General features: G+C 43.7%; 1 protein-coding gene across 2 annotated transcripts in view; it reads left to right on the top strand.

Moving 5' to 3' along the window:
• The window catches only part of PHLDB3 (pleckstrin homology like domain family B member 3), a 134,011-nt gene that overhangs the window by 46,891 nt on the left and 66,319 nt on the right, over window positions 1–20,801 (top strand). For both annotated transcript variants that reach the window (XM_030211489.1, XM_030211490.1), the window contains exons 2-3: window positions 6,811–7,131; window positions 7,589–7,732. In XM_030211489.1, the coding sequence (XP_030067349.1) occupies window positions 6,874–7,131; window positions 7,589–7,732 (402 nt within the window). In that variant the 5' untranslated portion in view covers window positions 6,811–6,873. The remainder of the gene's footprint in view (window positions 1–6,810; window positions 7,132–7,588; window positions 7,733–20,801) is intronic.

The raw sequence follows: 20,801 nt of genomic DNA on the forward strand, positions 1-20,801 counted from the left end.
AGTGTAGTGGGTTGTGGACCTGGGGAACTGGGTTTGATTACCACTTCTGCCTGATGGTCGGCATTGGGTTGAGATCCTGGGCAGCTAGGTTCAATTCCCTCTACAGCTCCATGTGACCCTGGGCAAGTCACTTAACCCTCCACTGCCTCCAGTACAACAGTAGTACAATGTACTACTTAGATTGTGAGCCCACCACGGACAGACCCAGTACCTGTAAAATGAAACTATAAACTGCTTAGGTCTAAGTGGTATATAAATACTTAAGTGAAAATCAATGAAATAAAATAGCACTTTACTGGCTATCAACGAATATTTCGTGGGAGATAGCTGCATAGGTGCCCCGTATAAGAGGCTTGGGGAGGCTAAGCCTCCCCAGCCCAGCTGTGACCTGCTTCCCCTGCCTTCTCGAATTCAGCAGGGCAGCCAAGAACAACTTTTCTCTCCCTGCTGGCGCGTGCCCCCCCCCCCCCCCCCGGCTCATTTCTTTTTGTTACCGGCTCCAGCTGTCTGCCTGACTTGATAGGCTCCTTCCCCAGCGGTTCCGGCTCTGCCGGAAGTTGAACTAACATCTCACCCAGAGGCGCCGAGGTGGCCACAGACTCAGTCAGTCTTGCGCAACGGAGCACAGCGAAGCCTTCTGTCTGGACCGCTGCAAACAGCGAAAATGAATCGCACACAGCGCCTCTGAGGTACATGGAGACGGGGGGGGGGGGGGGCAGATACCAGGCCGCCGGTGGAGGAGAAGAAGAAGAAAGGGAACTTTGGTGCAGACCAATACTTCGGGAAGGGGGGGGGTCAACTTCAGAGAGTGAGTGAGTTGCTGGGCTGGGGGGGGGTATTGGGGAACAAATGGGGATTGGGAGGGAAGGTTTAAAATGTATTTTATATATCTACGGGCAGGGGATTGAGGAGAAAGGGCGAAATGTTGGTGGGGTGAGAGAAGCAGAGTGGAAGGTTAAAAAAATATTTTATGTATCTACGTGCAAGAGATTCTCCTCAGGGAAGGAGAAATGTTGGGGGAGGGGAAGGTAAACAATATATTGCTTCTACAGGGTGGGGGGTGGAAGGGCCCACCCAAGTTAATTCTGGGCCCACATAATACTACATAGAGAACATCATAGTAATGCAGTCTGTTATTGCTTTGTTGAACAACTGGTGAGGGTGATGATGCTATAGATGTTGAAGGGAGGAGAGAGAGATGGGGAGGCATAGGGGCAATGTTGGATGGTGGTGAGGGGCCAGACAGTGGGGCAATACTGGGTTGGAGCAGAGAGAGAGAGAGAGAGAGAGAGAGGTTTTATAAGTTAAAATAAAAATAAATATTTTGTTTCATGCAGATCTCTTTTGTTTAAACATAACTAAATGGGCTATAAGCCCCTAATACAGTCCATTGGTTTTCTTATATTTTGTTCTTGTGATGACTTATACTGTACCAAAGTTGAAAATTCTTATCTCTATCTAGTCATTAGTAGAAGGAGTTCATTGTGAACACTATCCACCCTAATAGGTTGTTTTGTGGCTGTATATGAGGAATTGTGATATTATGATCCCTTGTTTCATATTGAAATATTTCATATTAAAATATTGTTTCATATTGTAAGCCACATTGAGCCTACTGCTATGTGGGAAAATGTGGGATACAGATGTAATAAATAAAAATATTGTTGATGGTCTGTATTTATATGGGTGGTATATTGGTGTATTAGGGTCTGCCTAGTGTAATATTTACAGTGCTGCCTTTTCATGCATAGTTACTTGTCTAATGTGACCATTTCATTTTGGGATTTTCAATGAATGGAAATAGCAGTGTTTAATAATTGATAACATTTTTGAATAGTATACATTGGTTAATATGTGCTTTGAACACCCACTTTATTCTTTGACATATGATACATATCTAATATCTAAATTTAATAAAAGGCAGTGTTGCCAGGTGGAAAATTTTTTTCCCACCCAATCCAGCATAAAAACCGCCCAAAACCCGCCCAAACTCAAACCCCGCCCCTGACACCCCCACCCCCGCGTCATCACCCCCGCCGTCATCAACCCCGCCTCCCCCGTCATCGGCCCCGCCTCCCCTTTCATCGGCCCCACCTCCCACGTCATCGGCCCCACCCAAAACGTCACTAACCCCGCCCAAAAACGTCACTAACCCCGCCCCCCGCGGCCGAAAAAGCTGCCTAAAAAACCGCCCTGAAGCCCAAAAAGCAGCCCAAAAAACCGCAACCCGCCGCGGGCAAAAATTTCCTGCGGCGGGTTGCGGAAAACCGCCCAATTGGGCGGTAAAACCGCCCACCTGGCAACACTGATAAAAGGTATTAATTGTGACTATTTTACTTTTACTTATTTTTTTTTCTGTGTGTTGTCAGACAATTATGGATATAAGCCCCACCCCTGGCACCACCCATAACTCCGCCCCCTCTAGCCTCCCCCAACAGTTGGGCCACCGACCGCCTATGGATAGCTGGTTATTTCCCGCTGAATATTCCGGTCAGCACTTAGTGGCTAACTGGTTATATTCAGTTTGGCAGCCAAATTGGGCTTCTGAAATAGCAGCCCAATCTTTGGCCTATTTAAACTTCACTGGCCAGCCCTGAATATTGGCTTGGCTGGTTAAGTTTAAACTGGCCAGAAATAAACCGGATATTCAATGCTGGTCACCAGAAATGGTCTGATATTGAATATCCGGTCTCACCACCAACCATGGGAGTTAGCCAGGCTGCCTCGCATGGTCTGAATATCGGCCCCTTATAGTTTGTACCTGAGGCAATGAAGGGTGAAGTGATTTGCTCAAGATAACAAGGACCTGCAGTGGGAGTTGAACCCTGGCTTCCCTGGTTCTCAGCCTGCTGCTTTAACCCTCAGGCTATTCCTCGCTGTCTTTGTGTACAGCAATCCCCTTTTTAATGCACAAATTACTGAGACCCCCAGAATCCCTCATGAATCAGGTGGATCACAGGATAGGGCAGGAATGGCTCCTTCCCACCCTCATCTGTGCAACAAGTCGTAAAGATTGCAAGGAATGTGTATTTTGCAGCGCTCATTCAGTTTGGGTACCTTAAAAAATTTTAGCACATGCAAAATCAATTTTACATACATTAACCTATGAATTACTATACACACAACTAATTTGTTACTATGTTATGTTCTTTGTTCCTGGAACAGACAGATGCCCTTTACCCCACACAACTGGATTTTCATCCAGGTCATAACACGAGCCCCTTCTCATGTGCTTGACATGAAATGAGGTGTAATTAGAATCTAATTGTTTAACTTGTATCATCTCCTTGGATCTTAATGGGGCCTTTGATTTAGACTCCACACTGTTGTTATCCCATATCTCTGTTTTGGGTGTCTATTGGTTCGGTTCCTGGTGTTCTTCAGTTCATCTTAGTTCTAGTCAGTCACAGTCTCACAGACCTTTAACTTTCCCATTGGAATCCCTCAGGGGATTCTCACTCCTGCTCTGATTAACCTTTTCTTGTCTCCTTTGGCAGTGCTTATCAAGACCTAGGGCTAAGGGGCCCTTTTACTAAGCCGCGTAAGCGTCTAACTGCGCCAAAATGGAGTTACCGTTTGGCTACTGCGTGGCTCTTGCGGTAATTTCATTTTTGGCATGTGTCCGATATGCATGGCTGAAAAATAAATTTTATTTTTGGATGCACGTATCGGATGTGCACATGTCATTACTGCCCAGTTAATGCGTGAGACTTTACTGCTATGTCAATGGCTAGTGGTAAGGTCACAGACCCAAAATGGACGTGTGACAGTTTTCATTTTGCCGCATGTCCATTTTTGGCAAAAATAAAAAAAGTGCCTTTTTTACAGGCCAGCTGAAAAATAGATTGGCGTACGCCCAAAACCCGCACCTATACTACCACAAGCCATTTTCAGCGTACCTTAGTAAAAGAACCCCTAAAATTGTTATTTATTGCAGACTATATTCAGATAGTAATTTTTACAGACCATTCTGCTCCTGATCTTTATTCTTTGAATCTTGGCTTGGAGAAAATTGCACAGATTAGACTAGAATAATTCCAAAGCTATGTGGGAAACACCTTCTCTCTTCCTTTACCTTGTTTGAGCCCACTTCTAAAGGGAAGAATTTAATTTTCCTTTTGTTTATTTAGGTTCATTTGTTATACCCAGGGCTCTTTTTGAGGGGGTGCTTGGGGGTACTGAATACCGGCACCTTTTCCATTGTCTGCTAAAATTGACCAGTGGAACCCAAGTTTTAATGAAAGAGCTCAGGCTCTATACACAAATTCTGCCTTGTCATAGACTCTGTGATTGGTTTTAGGGGGCCTGGCAATTTGCTAGAAAAAATGCACTGACATGAGGGAAGGAAGTGAATAGCAGAACAATTAATCCTAAAACTGTACAAAGGTGCTCGACTGAATTCCTTATTGACCTTCGAACACCAAATATTTTCTGTAGTTAGAACAGGTGTTTATGGCCTTAAGCATATCCAAACAGTTAAACCCATTATTTCTGTGCAAGATTTAAATGCCATGGGGGCAGTTCTGTAATAGGGCGCCCCAGTGCTGCACAGCGAAGCCTATTATAACGGCATCTGAGCGCCCCAATTCTGTTACAGAATACTTTTTTGCTTAGTTAGTATTTTATTTTAGAATATTTATTGATGTGCTCTGTTTATTATTTATTTGATTTGCTATTATGTGAGGTTCGTTTATTTGTTTGTCAGTGACCAAATGGATTATGTATGTCGGGGTAGATATTCAGCTGGCAGTGGTGAATGTTTTTGTAGCTGCCACCGGTTTTATTTATGGATATTCAGTGCTGAACCGTGACCGGGCACTGACATTGAACGTCCGGGTTTATGTGGCCAGCTGTCTCTTATGCAGTTAAGTACCATATTCGGCATTTAACTGCCTAACAACATCGCATAAAGACAGCACTGACTTTTATGCGGTCCGATATAGCCACTTAAGTTAGGTGGTTAATTGCTGAATATTGGCACTTACTGCATAAGTGCCGACTGTCTCTGAACTGCCCACAAAATAGCTGGGCTTTCACTTTAGCAGTCTGTGGTGATATTCAGCAGCATTAACAAGTAAAGTGCTACTGAATATCAAAGGTTAGCCCTACACAAGTGATTTAACCAGTCAGGAGCTGTTTCTGGCTGGTTAAATTGCTTTGAATATTGACCCCTTTATTTTGTAACCTGTTCTATTTGCTGTTGGAATTCGGGTTAAAAATTGAATAAATAAATAGTGCAAACCCGCTTTGATGCGCCTAAAAATTGGGGCATTTATGCCTGGTCAATGTCAGGGGTAAATGGGTGTGCCTAACTGCACCATGTAATGGGGTAAATTGTAGTTCTGTAAGTTGCATGGGTAAGTTGGAGTGGCCTAGTGGTTAGGGTGGTGGACTTTGGTCCTGAGGAACTGAGTTCGATTCCCGGCACAGGCAGCTCCTTGTGACTCTGGGCAAGTCACTTAACCCTCCATTGCCCCATGTTAACCCTCCATTGCCGCATTGAGCCTGCCATGAGTGGGAAAGCGCGGGGTACAAATGTAACACCCATGCCCCTCCTATGCTCTGCTTATATATACGCCCCCTTGTACAATTGTTCTATTGCACTTATGGGTTCCCTTATAGAATAGCATGGAGTGCACTTATACATGGTAAGTCCTATTTTTTCTGTGCATTTGGCGCTCAAGGCATGCATAATTGCACATACTCCGTTACAGAATTGCTTGTTTTGACCTTTGCATTGGTCCTGCATCATCTAGAGTACTGCAATTCTTGAGTCAGTCTTCAAAATACAGTTGCTTCAAAATACCATGGCAAGGTTTCTAGTTGGTGTTAATAAATTTTACCATGTTTCACTCATATTAAAGAACCTTCATTGGTTACCTATACCTTAGAATCCATTTTAAATTTTCTTTGTGGACGATGTTTTTCATAACTGCCCATTAATTTTCCAGTTAATTCCTCGTCAATGTACTTGACCAATACGCTCCCAATATTTGAATCAGCTTGTGTTATTTTAACAGGAGTTAACAGGAAATATATCCTTTACATTTTTGGGCCCTATCACCAGATCTAAGAGCGATTTAAAATGGCTTTTAATGAGGCATTTGGAGAGGCATGAGGTTAGGTGGATCTCAATAGTAGGGCTTTCATCTTATCTTGTTGTAGCATTCCTCTCTAGAGTATTTGTCCATAGCATCTTCTTGTTGTATCTCATTTTTCTCTTTTTCTATTATCCATATATTACATACTGTAAACTATCTTGTTGTACCTTTGATTTGAAAGGAGGTGTATTGGATTATTCAGCAAACTAAACTAATTTCAGGTTAAAAAGTTCTGTGTGTTGTATTTCTTTTTATTAAAATGAACGTGTGAAACAAACTGAACCCCCCACCCGATAGTTGTGAAAAATTTAGAAAAATCGAAAAACAAACTGAATTTTTTTGACTATGTTTATTCCTAAAGATCAGCATCATTTCTGCACTGGTAATGATGTGTGGAAGTTCCTCTTCCCTTCCTTCTAGTGATCAAAACTCAGCTGTGTCATCGGAAGTTCTTCCTGTTGTGCCTGTGATAAGAGCTGTGACTCTCAGCTCAATTGTGCAGTGATGAATAGTTGAAGAAGCAAACTAATATGTTAGATATTGGATAATGTAGAGTGGTACTACCTCAGGAAGTCTCAGATGTGTTTTCTTGGAAAAAAATAATGAGCTCTTAAGAAACAAGTGCTCAGTTTCTTCTGATACTGTCACCCTGAACTCTCTGTGGTCAGTATTTAACACTTTATCTTTTCTCCATTTGGTATATTTTTAGTTGTAAGGCTCCTCAAAAGTTATGCGTGTGACCTTTGGCACCTGTACTAAGTCCTGCTGAGCCATGGTTGTCCAGACTCCAGGAACCATCCTTGGAACATCAGAACTGTCTGCTTACCTGGCCTTGGCTGAGAAGAACCATTGTGGCACGGTGGAACAAATGACCCTTGAAACAAGCCAGAACACCGAGGTGGAGATCGAGGGCCACTGTGAAGAGCAGGAAGCAGACTCGGTCTCTTCTGAGGCCTGCTCCAGCCCTGGAGGCACCACAGACAGTGCTGAGGAAGATGAGGGCAGCAGCACAGAGAGTGCTCACAACGGGGTAAGGATGGCTGTAGGGCTACATTTAACCCAGATCAAATGCAAATTGAGTGAGAAATTCAAGTTGTGTACCCTGACTTTGTCCCTGACCCTAGGTCCCATGTTTTTGGCCTAGCTTAGGATATGGGGCAGTGTCTGCTCATTGTTTTCTATGTATGTCCAGAAAAAAACAAATCATCCACAGCACAAATGTATATACAGTGCCTATCTCTCAATCCTGAGTAGTGCAGGCAGCTTCTGCAGCTTTTGTCGTAGCTTCTGTTCCAAAGCAGCTAGTTGTGACAGTCAGTGAACCCAGGCCATAGAGCTTTTTGTGTGGTAAAAGTCTGTCCACATGCACACATCATAAGTAGGTCAGAAGAGCAAGGCACTGACCTGTAGCAGGCGGCTTTTCTGTGTAGGCTGGTTCTTGATCCACAGCTGTCTTAAAGATGTTCTTGGTGTGCCTTATACAACAGGAGGAGAACCCTGTCCCCAAGAAACAGGAAAAAGCCGATGTCAACCAGATGCAGGCGGAACAGTTGGAGGTCATGACTCGAATATCTAAACTGGAGCAACGCGTCAAGGAACTCCACCAGCAGAAGAAGGAGCTGAACATTGAGGTGAGCATCACCTGTGCACTATAGAGCTGTTAGAAGCTTCAGGACTCAAGGGACATGGAGCTTATGTCACCCTGGTGAATGTCCCATAATAATGCAACCTCATGGGTCCTTTCCCCAAGCCAAACCCTTTTTAAAACTACAGCCTCATCGATCCCATGCTGGCTGTCCCCAAATTGAGCTCTTGTGCATACTACAGCCTCATGTGTTCCAAAGTTCCTTGTCTCCAAGCTGAGCACTCCCCAGTACAAATTGACACCCATTTTACATAGGAATTGTCCTGGGGTGGCTTGGTGACTCAGTTTCAGTGCTGTTAACAATGTGGAAGACCTGGAGCCAGATATGGTGACATCACCAGCTCGCTTGGCTGGTGGGGACTGGGAATGCCATCGAGGTAGCGTTTGCAGTCCCTGGTGAAGAGAGCCTCAGCCATCGGTCAGCCATCTGATGAGAGTTGCAGTCTGTGTCCCCTTGTCAAGGCTAGATGTGGGAATTATAAAATAAGGGAGAGATGTAGTTTAGTTGCAAGGGCTTATGCTGCCATTGAAGCTAGTTCTGATTGAGCTGGAAGCCCAAAGCCAAAAGAGAAAATAGCCCTACATTGTAAGTGGTGTAGAACACACAGTTGTCCTGCCTGGGCTGTACATGAAACTGTACATGGCTGAATTCCATGCATGACGCACATCGGCAGATGTAGTGGGGGGGGGGGGGGTGCGTGAGGAGGGAATGCAGATGATGTGAGTATCCCTTTTTACCATTTTCCCTCAGGGCTGAATTTAAGTTCTTGATTACTTTCACTGCCATTGGGGGGGGGGAGGGGGGAGAAGAGCGAGGAAAGGTGACCACCCTGGAGATTGGAGGGGGATGGAAGGAGGAGGGGTGAGGAAGCAAGCAGGAGAACACTCCTCTTTTGCACAGATATTTTGCTTATGTTGTCTGAGGCTAAATCCATACTTTGGGTTCCCTATTATCAGTGGCGTAGCCAGACTGCCAATTTTGGGTGGGCCTGAACCCAAAGTGGGTGGGCACAAAATTTTCTCTCTACCCCCCCCCCCCCCCCCCCCCAGCAAAATTTAGTCACACTCAGATGCATTTGTCACACAGGGTAAAGTGCTGCTTTTCAGTGCATCCGATTTCAGACAATTTATTTAATAGCCTAATCCTTTTCAGTGAGCTTTCAGAGGCCAAAACCTCCTGCCTCAGGTCAGTATAATGCTGTTACGGTATCCTCTCCTGACTTAAGGAAGGAAGTATTGGTCTCTGAAACTTTATTAACACCATATTACTTTATCCTAAATTAAAATAAAATTATTTTCTTTACCTTTCTTGTATGGCCATTTACTTTTTCTCATTGTGTTGCTCCCAGTCTCTAGATTCTGCTTTCCTTCGTTTTCGCTTAACTCTTCTGCCAGGGTTTCCTGGCCATTTGTCATTTTTCTCTCCTTTTTCTTTGCTTTCTTCAATATTTTTCTGCCTCTCTTTCTCTGTGTCCAGATTTAATTCATTCTTACTATCCATTCTTTAATTTCCTTCATCTACTTATGGCTTTTCATCTTCTTCTCACCCTTGTTCTCCCCATGCCCCTTCCTCTTATTCTCCAATCTTTCACTACTCCCCCTTTCCATGCAGCAGCTCTCCTCTTTCTCTCCCCATCCTTCCAATGTCTCCCCTCTCTCTCCCCATCCTTCCAATGTCTCCCCTCTCTCTCCCCATCCTTCCAGTAGTCTCCCCTCTTTCTTTCTGCATCCTTCCATCGTGTCACCTCTTTCTCCCTACCCTTCCATCCAGCGTCTTCCCTCTTTCTCTCCCCATCCTTCTACCCATCTACCTTCTGTCCTGATCCTTCCATCTATTGTCTCTCTCCCTCCTTCTAACCAGTGTCTATCTCTCTACCCTTTTCTGTTCAGTGTCCCTTCTCTCTCCACATCCTTCCAGTCTCTCCCCTCTTTCTCTGCCATCCTTCCATCTGTTTTCCCTCTTTCTCTGCCATCCTTCCATCTGTTTTCCCTCTTTCTCTGCCATCCTTCCATCTGTTTTCCCTCTTTCTCTCCCCATCCTTCCATCTGTTTTCCCTCTTTCTCTCCCCATCCTCCCATCTGTTTTCCCTCTTTCTCTGCCATCCTTCCATCTGTTTTCCCTCTTTCTCTGCCATCCTTCCATCTGTTTTCCCTCTTTCTCTGCCATCCTCCCATCTGTTTTCCCTCTTTCTCTCCCCATCCTCCCATCTGTTTTCCCTCTTTCTCTCCCCATCCTTCCATTTTCCCTTTTTCTCCCCATCCTGCCATCCATTGTCCCTCTCCCGATTCAGGCCCACCAGCCCCAGCTCCCATTGCCGGCCACTGCTGCTTTTCCTGATGAGCAGCAGGGCTGGCGCTACAAAAAGAAGAAGCGCTCAGCTGACTGAGCTGAGCGCCAACGCAAACGACGACTCGAGAAAAAATGTTTTAAAAAAACCGCGGCACCGCAGGCACAGGCAGCCTCGAAGCATTGGCTGCTGGCTCTGCAGGCTCCGCCCGTCTCTTACGTCACTGCCCCTGCTTCGTCTGTATTAGAGAATGACATGGGAACGGGGACAAAGTCTGTCCCCGTCCTTTCCCCTTTCCTAAGAGCTCTGTCCCTGTCCCCTCGAGCTCTGCCCCCGTCCCTGCGGTTAACCGCATGTCCCCATGTCATCCATTAGTGTGTATAAATCAGTAGAGATCAGGAGGGGTCTGTTGCCGTCTACTGAGGAAAGAGCTTCTGTTCATTGCCAGTATGCAGTTCTCCAGCTCCTCCTTGCTCTTTCCAGTTTCCTTTCCTTCTCCACAGTGATTCTCCTCATCTTCCCCCTTAGATTTCTTAATCTTTCTCCCCCCAGGGTCATCTCTATCTTTCACCTCATTTCCATTAGAATTTTGCTACCAGGCCTGGCTTAACCCTTAGGCAGACTGGGTTGAGAGGGGGAGGGAGTGGCAAAGAGCAGCTGCATTCAAAGCAAAACAATAGATCCTGACAGCCAGATCAGCTCAAAGCACCATCTGTTAATACTTTTACCCTCAGGGAGAGTGGGTAGTTTCCAAATAGCCCATTTTCTTAGATAAGTAGTGTTTGGAAATTGCCCTCCTGAAGGGTTAATCTGTAATCTAGGCACCCATGTTTGTGCATGTAAATGTTTAGAATACACATATATATGCATATTCATGCATACATACAAAACTTCTGTCTTAAGTGCTATTCTGAAAATACCCGCTTAACGTTTTTACAAAGGGGGTGTACATAGGGGCAGAGCACGGCAGGACATAGGCGGGGCCACCCCTGCTCTATGACTGGTGTAAGTGTGGGCACCTAAATGTTTGGCACAGTGATACCAGGTTATGCTAGAATTCAATAATAAAACCTAGGCTCCTAGTTTCCTTTATAGAATAGTGGAGGAGTGGCCTAGGGGTTAGTGCAGTGGCCTCAGATCCAGGGGATTTAGGTTTGATTCCCACTGCAGTTCCTTGTGACTCTGGGCAAGTCACTAAAGGGCCATTTTACTGAGCTGCAGTAAAAGGGGCCCTGCGCTAGCGGCAGTGGCCTTTTCTGCCACTCGCTGAGGCCCTTTGTACCGCAGAAAGTAAAAAGGTAAAAAAAAAAAAAGAAATGCCCATGCGGTAAAATCACACTTACTACGTGGCCATATGGGGGAGCCCTTACCGCCACTCATTGAGGTGGTGGTAAGTGCTCCCGCGCTAACTTGGCAGTAACCGGGCAGCTTGCAGTGCTGCCCATTTACCACAAGTAATCCCTGTGGAAATATTTTTAAAATATTTCCGTTTGCTCCACTAATGCTGTGTGCTGGGGGTGGAACTATTGCCAGCACCCGGTTTGGGCCAGTGGTAGTTCCTGATTGCCTTGCGGTAAGCCCGTGGTGGGCTTACCGCTGCTTTGTAAAAAGGCTCCTTTTTGTTGCCGCAGGTACAAAATAAATACCTGTATATAACATAAACTGCTTTGATTGTAGCCACTGAAAGGTTGGTATATCAAGTCCCATCTATCAGGATGTGGAAATGGAGATGCTCGGTTATAGAATTTCCCCCATTATGGTCATATGAACATACGATATCCGATTATGTGGTTTTACAGGACTATTCTGGGAGGAAGGGTGTTGAGCTTCGTTGGAGGGAGGGGCAAGGGATAGAGAGTTCAGATTGCTAATCAATGCCTTATCAATTAATTTTCTCCCCCCTCCTCTCAAGTAGGCATTGATTAGCTTACTCTCCATTGCATTTCTTTTGTTTTCACCTTTTCCTTGGGTTTTCCTTTATTACCCTTTACTCTTCCATTTGCCTGTCCTCCTCCTCCTTCCTCACTTTTCCACACACATTCTTCATCCCCACCTCTCCGTAATTCCATTCACCTCTTTCTCTCATCTCTTCCTCCACCCTCCGTCTTTACTTCTGTCCTGTACACCACCCTCTTCCTCTTTCCTTCTTTCGTCTTCTTTCTCTCGCATGAATATTCATTGTGGATATCCTAAAAATCTGACTGGCTGGGATGCCTCCAGGATCAGGTTTGGGAACCACTGGCTTAAGTCATTTCCCAGTATCTCATATCTGTTTTCTGTTTCTTCATTCCTCCCATCTTCTTCCCTTCATCTCTCTAAAACACTGACCAATCTGTTTCAGCTTTTTTCAACATTTCTCTTATTTGCCTTTTTATCTTTTAGCTAGATTTTATTCCTCCTTTCCCTTTCTAGCCCAGTGTCTCTCATTCTGTATCATATGCTTGCTTCTCTAGCCCTCCCATTTTACCCTGTGTCTCTCATTCCCATCTTTCAGGCACCTTCTAGTTCCCCATTTCTACCCTCTATACTCACACCTTAATCAGCCTCATCTACCTCTGCTTCTCATCCCCTCACAAACCCACTTCCTTCTCTGCCACTTATCCTGATACCACCTCCAGTTTCTTACCACCATATACAGGCTTTCATTCCCCTTTATATGTCCATTTTCACTTTTTATTTATTCATTTATTGCATTTGTACCCCACATTATCCCACCTTTTTGCAGGCTCAATGTGGCTTACAGAGTGTTGTTATGATATAGTCATTACATGGTCTTAGATACTTAAGCTGAAAGTAAATGAATAAGATGCAAGGTCATTACTTGAATTTAAATACATAAGCTGAGATTAGATGAATTAGATGCAAGGTGCTAGAAAGGTGTTGTGAGAATTTAAGGAATGGTTTATTAAGGAAGTCTTTCGTAGGCTTTGTTGAAGAGGTGTGTCTTCAAAGATTTGCGAAAGTTGGTTAGATTGTCCATATTTTTCAGGGCCGTGGGTAGTGCGTTCCAGATCTGTGTGCTTTTATACGCAAAAGTAGTAGCGTATGACTGTTTGTATTTAATTCCTTTACAGCTGGGGAAGTTTAGATTGAGGAATTTGCGGGCCGATCTTCTGGCATTTCTAGGTAGTAAGTCCACTAGGTTTAACATATAAAGTGGGGCGTCTGCGTGGATGATTTTGTGGATGGTTGTGCAGATCTTGAACTCGATTCGTTCCTTGAGTGGTAGCCAATGTAGTTTCTCTCTTAGAGGTTTTGTCCTCTCGTATTTAGTTTTTCCAAAGATGAGTCTGGCTGCGGTGTTCTGGGCTGTCTGGAGTTTTTTGATGGTCTGTTCTTTACAGCCTGCATACAAAGTGTTACAATAGTCCAGATGACTTATTACTAATTACTGTACTAGGGTACGGAAGATGTTTCTTGGGAATAAAGGTTTTATTCTCTTGAGTTGCCACATCAAGTAGAACATTTTTTTCGTTGTATTCTTCACGTGGGTATCGAGTGTGAGGTATCGATCAATAGTGACTCCAAGAATTTTCAGTTTTTCTGAGATAGGGAGTGTGCAGTATAGTGTGGTTATGGTAGGGTAGCTGATTGTGTTGTATTGGGAAGTGAGAACTAGACATTGAGTTTTTTCTGTGTTCAGTTTTAACTGGAATGAATCCGCCCAAGAGTGCATGATTTGGAGGCTCTGGTTGATCTCATTGGTTATTTCGTTTAAGTTACTTTTGAACGGGATGTGGATCGTCTCCTTCAAACATCATCCTTCAAACATCTGTCCCCTTCCTTTGTCTCTCACCTTCATAGCCTTCTGCCTCTTTGTCCCCTTTCCCCAGCATCCATTGCCTCACTTCTCCCCCATCCCTAACATCCATTCACCCTGCCTTTCCTACTTGCCCCAGTATCCATCCCTGGCTCCTCCTGCTCCACCTTCCACTGCATATGCCCTTGCTTTGTCCCTGCCACATTATCTGTCCTCCTTTTTCACTCCCAAGTATCAACCTCCTTCGCCCATTGCCACTTGCTAGCATCGCCCTACTTCTCCCAAAATCCCCTTCTCTCGACTCAGTCCCCAGCCCCTATGTCAGCCCTTTGCCCCCTTCCCAGCATCTACTACTACTACTACTATTTAGCATTTCTATAGCGCTACAAGGCATACGCAGCGCTGTACAAACATAGAAGAAAGACAGTCCCTGCTCAAAGAGCTTACAATCTAATAGACAAAAAATAAATAAAGTAAGCAAATCAAATCAATTAATGTGAACGGGAAGGAAGAGAGGAGGGGGTAGGTGGAGGCGAGTGGTTACAAGTGGTTACGAGTCAAAAGCCATGTCAAAGAGGTGGGTTTTCAGTCTAGATTTAAAGGTGGCCAAGGATGGGGCAAGACGTAGGGGCTCAGGAAGTTTATTCCAGGCGTAGGGTGCAGCGAGACAGAAGGCGCGAAGTCTGGAGTTGGCAGTAGTGGAGAAGGGAACAGATAAGAAGGATTTATCCATGGAGCGGAGTGCACGGGAAGGGGTGTAGGGAAGGACGAGTGTGGAGAGATACTGGGGAGCAGCAGAGTGAGTACATTTATAGGTTAGTAGAAGAAGTTTGAACAGGATGCGAAAACGGATAGGGAGCCAGTGAAGGGTCTTGAGGAGAGGGGTAGTATGAGTAAAGCGACCCTGGCGGAAGATGAGACGGGCAGCAGAGTTTTGAACTGACTGGAGAGGGGAGAGGTGACTAAGTGGGAGGCCAGCAAGAAGCAGATTGCAGTAGTCTAAACGAGAGGTGACAAGGGTGTGGATGAGGGTTTTGGTAGAGTGCTCGGAAAGAAAGGGGCGGATTTTACGGATGTTGTAAAGAAAGAAACGACAGGTCTTGGCGGTCTGCTGGATATGAGCAGAGAAGGAGAGAGAAGAGTCAAAGATGACCCCAAGGTTTCGAGCTGAGGAGACAGGGAGAATGAGAGAGCCATCAACAGAAATAGAAAATGGGGGGAGCGGGGAGGTGGGTTTGGGGGGGAAAATGAGAAGCTCGGTTTTGGTCATATTTAATTTCAGGTGGCGTTGAGACATCCAGGCAGCAATGTCAGACAAGCACGCTGAAACTTTGGTTTGGATGCAAGGTGAGATATCAGGGGTAGAAAGGTAGATTTGGGAGTCATCAGCATAGAGGTGGTAGGAAAAGCCATGGGATGAGATTAATGAACCAAGGGAAGAAGTGTAGATAGAAAAGAGGAGGGGACCAAGAACAGAACCCTGGGGTACGCCGACAGGCAGAGGGATAGAAGTAGAAGAGGATCCACCAGAGTGAACACTAAAGGTGCGGAGGGAGAGGTAGGAAGAGAACCAGGAAAGGACAGAGCCCTGGAATCCAAGTGAGGACAGGGTATCGAGAAGTATGCTGTGATCGACAGTGTCAAAAGCAGCGGAAAGATCAAGAAGAATGAGGATGGAATATTGACCTCTGGATTTAGCCAGTAATAGGTCATTGGAGACTTTAGTAAGCGCAGTTTCGGTTGAGTGGAGCGCAGTTTCGGTTGAGTCAACCTCTTTCTCTCAAATCAACTCCCATCCTTAGCATCTGCCAGCCAGCGTCTTTCTCCCAGACTCTTATACCACCCTATCATTTGTCAATGTCAGCGTCTTTGTTTCATCCTCCTACCTTCCCCCTAAATCCAGCATCTCCACTTAACCCCTTTGTCACCCTCAAAGCTGGCTCAAAGGGTTGTGGTACTCTGTGCCAACTTTTGCTTTTACACCCCACTCTGGTGCCAAAAAGTGCAGATAGCAGGGCTCATACTATGAGAACAGCCCCACACCAGAAGGTACCTGTGTTGTCTGATCATTTATTTTTCCAGTTTTGTTGGTCCTGGTTTCTCTTTCATTTCCTGTTGCTGATTTTCTCCTAATTACTTTTCTAGGATCTCATTTTCTGTTTCTGCCTGTTCCCTGTCTTTTTCCCTGCCTCCCCTACATCTATCTCTGATATTGATCCTTCTGTTTCACTTTTTTTTTCTTTCTTTCAGTACCTTTTTATCTATCTCTAACATCCCCACCCATCCCCGCAAGTAATCTTCTCCATTCTCACCCATACCTGTAACCTTCAGAAGTAGATATTTAATTTAATTATGCTACTGAAATACATTAGAGCACTAATATACCTGCTACTGGGAAACTGGAACAAGATGGACTGTTACAGATGCAGAGCATGACTCTCACCTGATACAAAATAGGGAACCGCAAAAAACATGCAGACAAAAAATGAAAGCAGAGATATATGACTCTGCATGTCATTCAACACCAGAGAAACAGAAAGAAACCTCCTATACAATGCAAAATAAAGCCAACAGATGTAAACTCTCAACACTGACATAATTCAATCACTAAACTGAAAATAAAATCACTTTTCTTACCTTTGTAGTCTGATGATTTTATTATTACAATCTTCTTATTTTTAGTCTTCAGTTCTGCTTTCCTCTGTCGGTGCTCTTAACTCTATTTCCAGGCCTCCTTTCCATTTGTAATTTCTTTTCTCATCTCCTGCCCTATGTCTATTTGGTACTGATCTTTCACATTCAGCTTTCTTTGATTTCTCTGCCTCTTTCTCAAATCTCTCTTGTTTTCCCTCTCTCTTCCGTTTATGTGCAGCCGTTCTCCTCTCTTCCCTTCCTTTCCCTTTACGTGCAGCCTGTCTCCCCTTTTCTCTTCCCTTCCCTATATATGCAGCCTGTCTCCCCTCTCCTTTCCCACCCTAAATTGTCCAGCTTATTTTTTCTCTTTTACCTCCCCTTCCCCATGTGCCTCAGCATAAAACCCTCTTTCTCCTGTCTCTTCTGGCTCCCCCAAGGAGGTTAGATTGAGAACAGGAGACAGTATGAGCCTATCTAGCCCATTATTTGGGCAGAAGCCAGTAGGTGGAGCTTGCCAGCAGTAGGCAGAAATTGCCACCATTTTCACTCACCCAAAATAATAGCAAACGCTATTGAAAACAATAGCAAAAGATTATTAGAAATAATCGACTGCCTACGCATGGTCCATCTGTAAAACGTCAAAAGCTGTTCCAGTTGGATAGACAGTGCCTTAAAAGGTGGAGGACTATATGTATGTATGTATATATATATATATATATATATATATATATATATATATATATATTTTTTTTTTTTTTTTTACTTATTTGACAGCTTTTTCATTTATTTGAAACCTTCCCATGTGTAGATATAATATTGTGAAATAAAAATGAAATATTACTAAAACAGTTAAAGTATTGTAGCTGGTAGAAATAGCAGTTATAAACTCTGTATTTTGCTCTCATTTTTCTACACAGTTCTGTACAATAGAGATGGCCAAATTTCAGTGAAGATATCCTCTTTCCTGATGGGTTCATCTTAACTGTTGTTGTAATCTGCCTTGGAAACCTGGTGTTATAAAGATGGAATATATTGAAATTAAATGGAAGTAAAATTAAACTCTCCTTTCATTGGGGCACATGGAATCACATCTTCACTTCATCTGTTTTGTATACGTTTACATTTTAGATACACAAATGGATTATTCTGTTTTCAGTATATTTCAGGGACAAGAGGTTTTATAAGTCATTTTGTTTCATGCATATCTCTTTTGTTTAAGCATAACTAAATGGACTATAAGCCCCTAATGCAGCTCATTGGTTTTCTTTTAATTTGTTCTTGTTATGACTTATACAGTGCCTAAACTGAAAACTCTTATCGCTTCCGTCTGGTTGTTGATAAAAAGAGCTCATGGTGAACACTATCCACCCTAAAAGGTTGTTTTGTGGCTGCACTTGAGGAATTGTGATATTGAATAAATAAGCATATGTTTTTGTTCCTAGTCATGCATCCAGAAGTTATATAATCCTTTCAAGAAAGCCAGTTGATTGTTTAACTTATTAGTGGACATAACCACAGTCGCATTTTCCATATGGTAATATAGAACCCAGCTAGGGAACAGGTAATTTTGAATAAGTCTTCACTGGACCAAACTTGCTTGCCTTGTGCCATCACCATCCTGCTGGATAGGCAGTGTCTTAAAAGGTGGAGGATAAAGGATTTTTTTTTTAAACATCTATATCCTACATTATCCCAAGCAAACTCGGGTTCAATGTGGCTTACGTTTGAAAATACATTGAGACAGAATAATAGAATTCAGTTATATGACGGGAGCAAGTAGATGGATATAGCATATATATATAGCATATGACTATGATTTCTAAACATATGGCATCATTAAAGGACAGACTTAAATGATGCCATATGTTTAGAAATCATAGTCATAACTGTAGACAGTTAGTCAAACATTATTACATGCACACACCAGAACAAGCATCCATACACACATTGCAAAAGTAAAAAAAACTTCTACAGAGTACATCCAAAACTTAATTTTTATTTTCTCATTTTCATCTTCTAAAATTATAGACATCAGATATGCAAATCAGTAGGACCCAAAGCAGTCCAAAACAAGTAAAGTCAGAAATAACACAGTTTATACCTAACTGTTCAACCACCCTTAAGATTCACCTTTGGTTTTAAAAAGCAAAATCTTGTGTGTGTAAAGATTGGATAAACAAATTAAAACAAAGTTTAAAGCAAATGCCCTTAATATGTAATACTTGGTAGCATTAATGATGGAATATTCACATAGCAGGCAGCCTGAGCCAACAGATTTATTTTCCACTGAACATAATTAACTTTGTATGAACTTGGCGGCTAATAGTGTGCTGAACTGGACAATGTTGGCACAGTTAGACTGACTCTGGACAGAACTTATGCATGAAGGAAGCCCTTCCCTCATTATTCAATATCTCTCTGTGAAATAGTAGTAATAAAAAAAAGTAAGTACATTTTTATAATATACCATTGCAATCCACAAAACAAAAGGAGCAAGTTCCCACATGCCATCTTTTTCTTTTGATATAGGCACAGGGAAAAAAAAAATGTTAAATGTTCCCAGGTTTCAACCTAATTAATGTTTTTTTTTTTTAAATTATACTTATAAATAGTAAGTCTGATTGTTAAGCACCTGATTCTCGTAACATGTTGTCCGTTTTGGTGGTCCTTTATTAGGTGAAAACATCTCTGCATGAATACAGAGAGTCCCTATAACCAGCCCCTCGAAATGACACAATGATTTAAAATTTAGAACTAGTTACTACTCTAACTGATGAAACCAATATTTCCTCTATGTACATCCGTATGCTACACAAGCCGGCAAGCTTGAAAATATAAACAAGAACAAATAAAAATGTTACCGACAAAAAAGAACGACAATATGGATAGAACAGTTCATAGGTTTCTGTTCTCAATCTAACCTCCTTGGGCTTCCCCACCTCCAGTGGCTCGCCCCCGCTTCAAACCTACAACCCAGCCCCCGTCGCTTTCAAGTCCGCAGCCCAGTCCGGCCCGCTTCAAACCCATAGCTTGGCCCATCCCACTTCAAACCCTTGGCCCGGCCTGGTCCCCCCTTTCAAGCTCGTGGTCCAGATTCCCCCCCCCCCCCCCCACTTCAAACCCGTGGCTCCTTCCCGTAGCGGTTCTGAGCACTAAAAAGAAAAAGAGCTGCCGGTGCTGCAACACTTACAGCCTGGCTCTGCCAGGAGCTCTCCCATGGCAGCAGGAAATGTGTCACACTGGAGGAGGTTCCAGCAGAGTTAGGCTGTGAGTGAGTGATGTAGCACACGGTTTTGCATTGGAAGCTCTTTTTCTTTTTAGTGGTGAGAGCCGCTGTGGAAAGGCGCTATGGGTGTGGGGGGGGGGGAGGGAAACGGGTTGTGGAAGGTGGAGGAGCCAGAAAAGACAAAAGAAAAAGGAATTTATGCTGGGGCATGTGGGAAAGGAGAAGATAAAGGAGGCACCCAGTTCATCAGCATTTGGAGGTACAATGCCCCCTTGCCCCTCCCCCCCCAAACTACTCCCATGTTGGGTAAAGGTAAAGAGTAATGGACTTGGTATACCTACTTTCTGTGGTACAAGCAAAGTAGTTTACATTTATTATATACAGGTTCTTTCTGTGTTCCTAGTGGGCTCACAAGGGCAATGCAGGGTTAAATGTTTTACCCAGGATCATAAAAAGCTACAGTAGGAATTCAGTCTGGTTCCCCAGGTTCTCAGCCCACTGCACTAACCATAAGGCTATTCCTCCACTCATGAGGTGATCATGATTGTGGTTTGATTATCAAAATCTGGAGAGGTGGGCATGAGGCTAAAGGTTGGTCAAGAGCTCCCTAAACCCTCACACTGGCCCTGCTTGCTGGGCTGCAGTACTGAGTGTCAAAATGACAAATTAAATTAATATCATAGGCTGAAATGCAAAGGGATGCAGAAAGGGAAACAATAAACCTGATTACAAATAGTTGGTTCCTTATTAGAAGTCACCACCTAGGAAAAGGATCTTTTAGACATTGTTGATAAAACATTGCAATTTTCAGCTCAGTGTATGGTGGTCAGAATGTCACAAATTATTCAGACAATCAAGTTGTGAACTTTGTTGTCAGAGGACATGGCCAAGGCCTCTATAGCATATTTGGGTTTAAAAAGGTTTTGGCCAAGTTCCTAGAAGGTAAATCCATAAATGATTAGCCAGGTAAGCTGTGAAAGCCACTACTAGTCCCTGGGAGTGAATCTTTGCTTTGAGATCTTTTAGGTGCCTTTGATCTGGAGACAGGATGCTGGATTCGATGGACCCAGGTCTGACTCAACATGGCACATATTACTTTATGTCCTTTCCATCTCATCGCCCCTCCTTCAGGTCCTCTCAAATTCTT

The sequence above is a fragment of the Microcaecilia unicolor genome, chromosome 8 (genome assembly GCF_901765095.1).
Source record: "Microcaecilia unicolor chromosome 8, aMicUni1.1, whole genome shotgun sequence".
NCBI classification, from domain to species: Eukaryota; Metazoa; Chordata; class Amphibia; order Gymnophiona; family Siphonopidae; genus Microcaecilia; species Microcaecilia unicolor.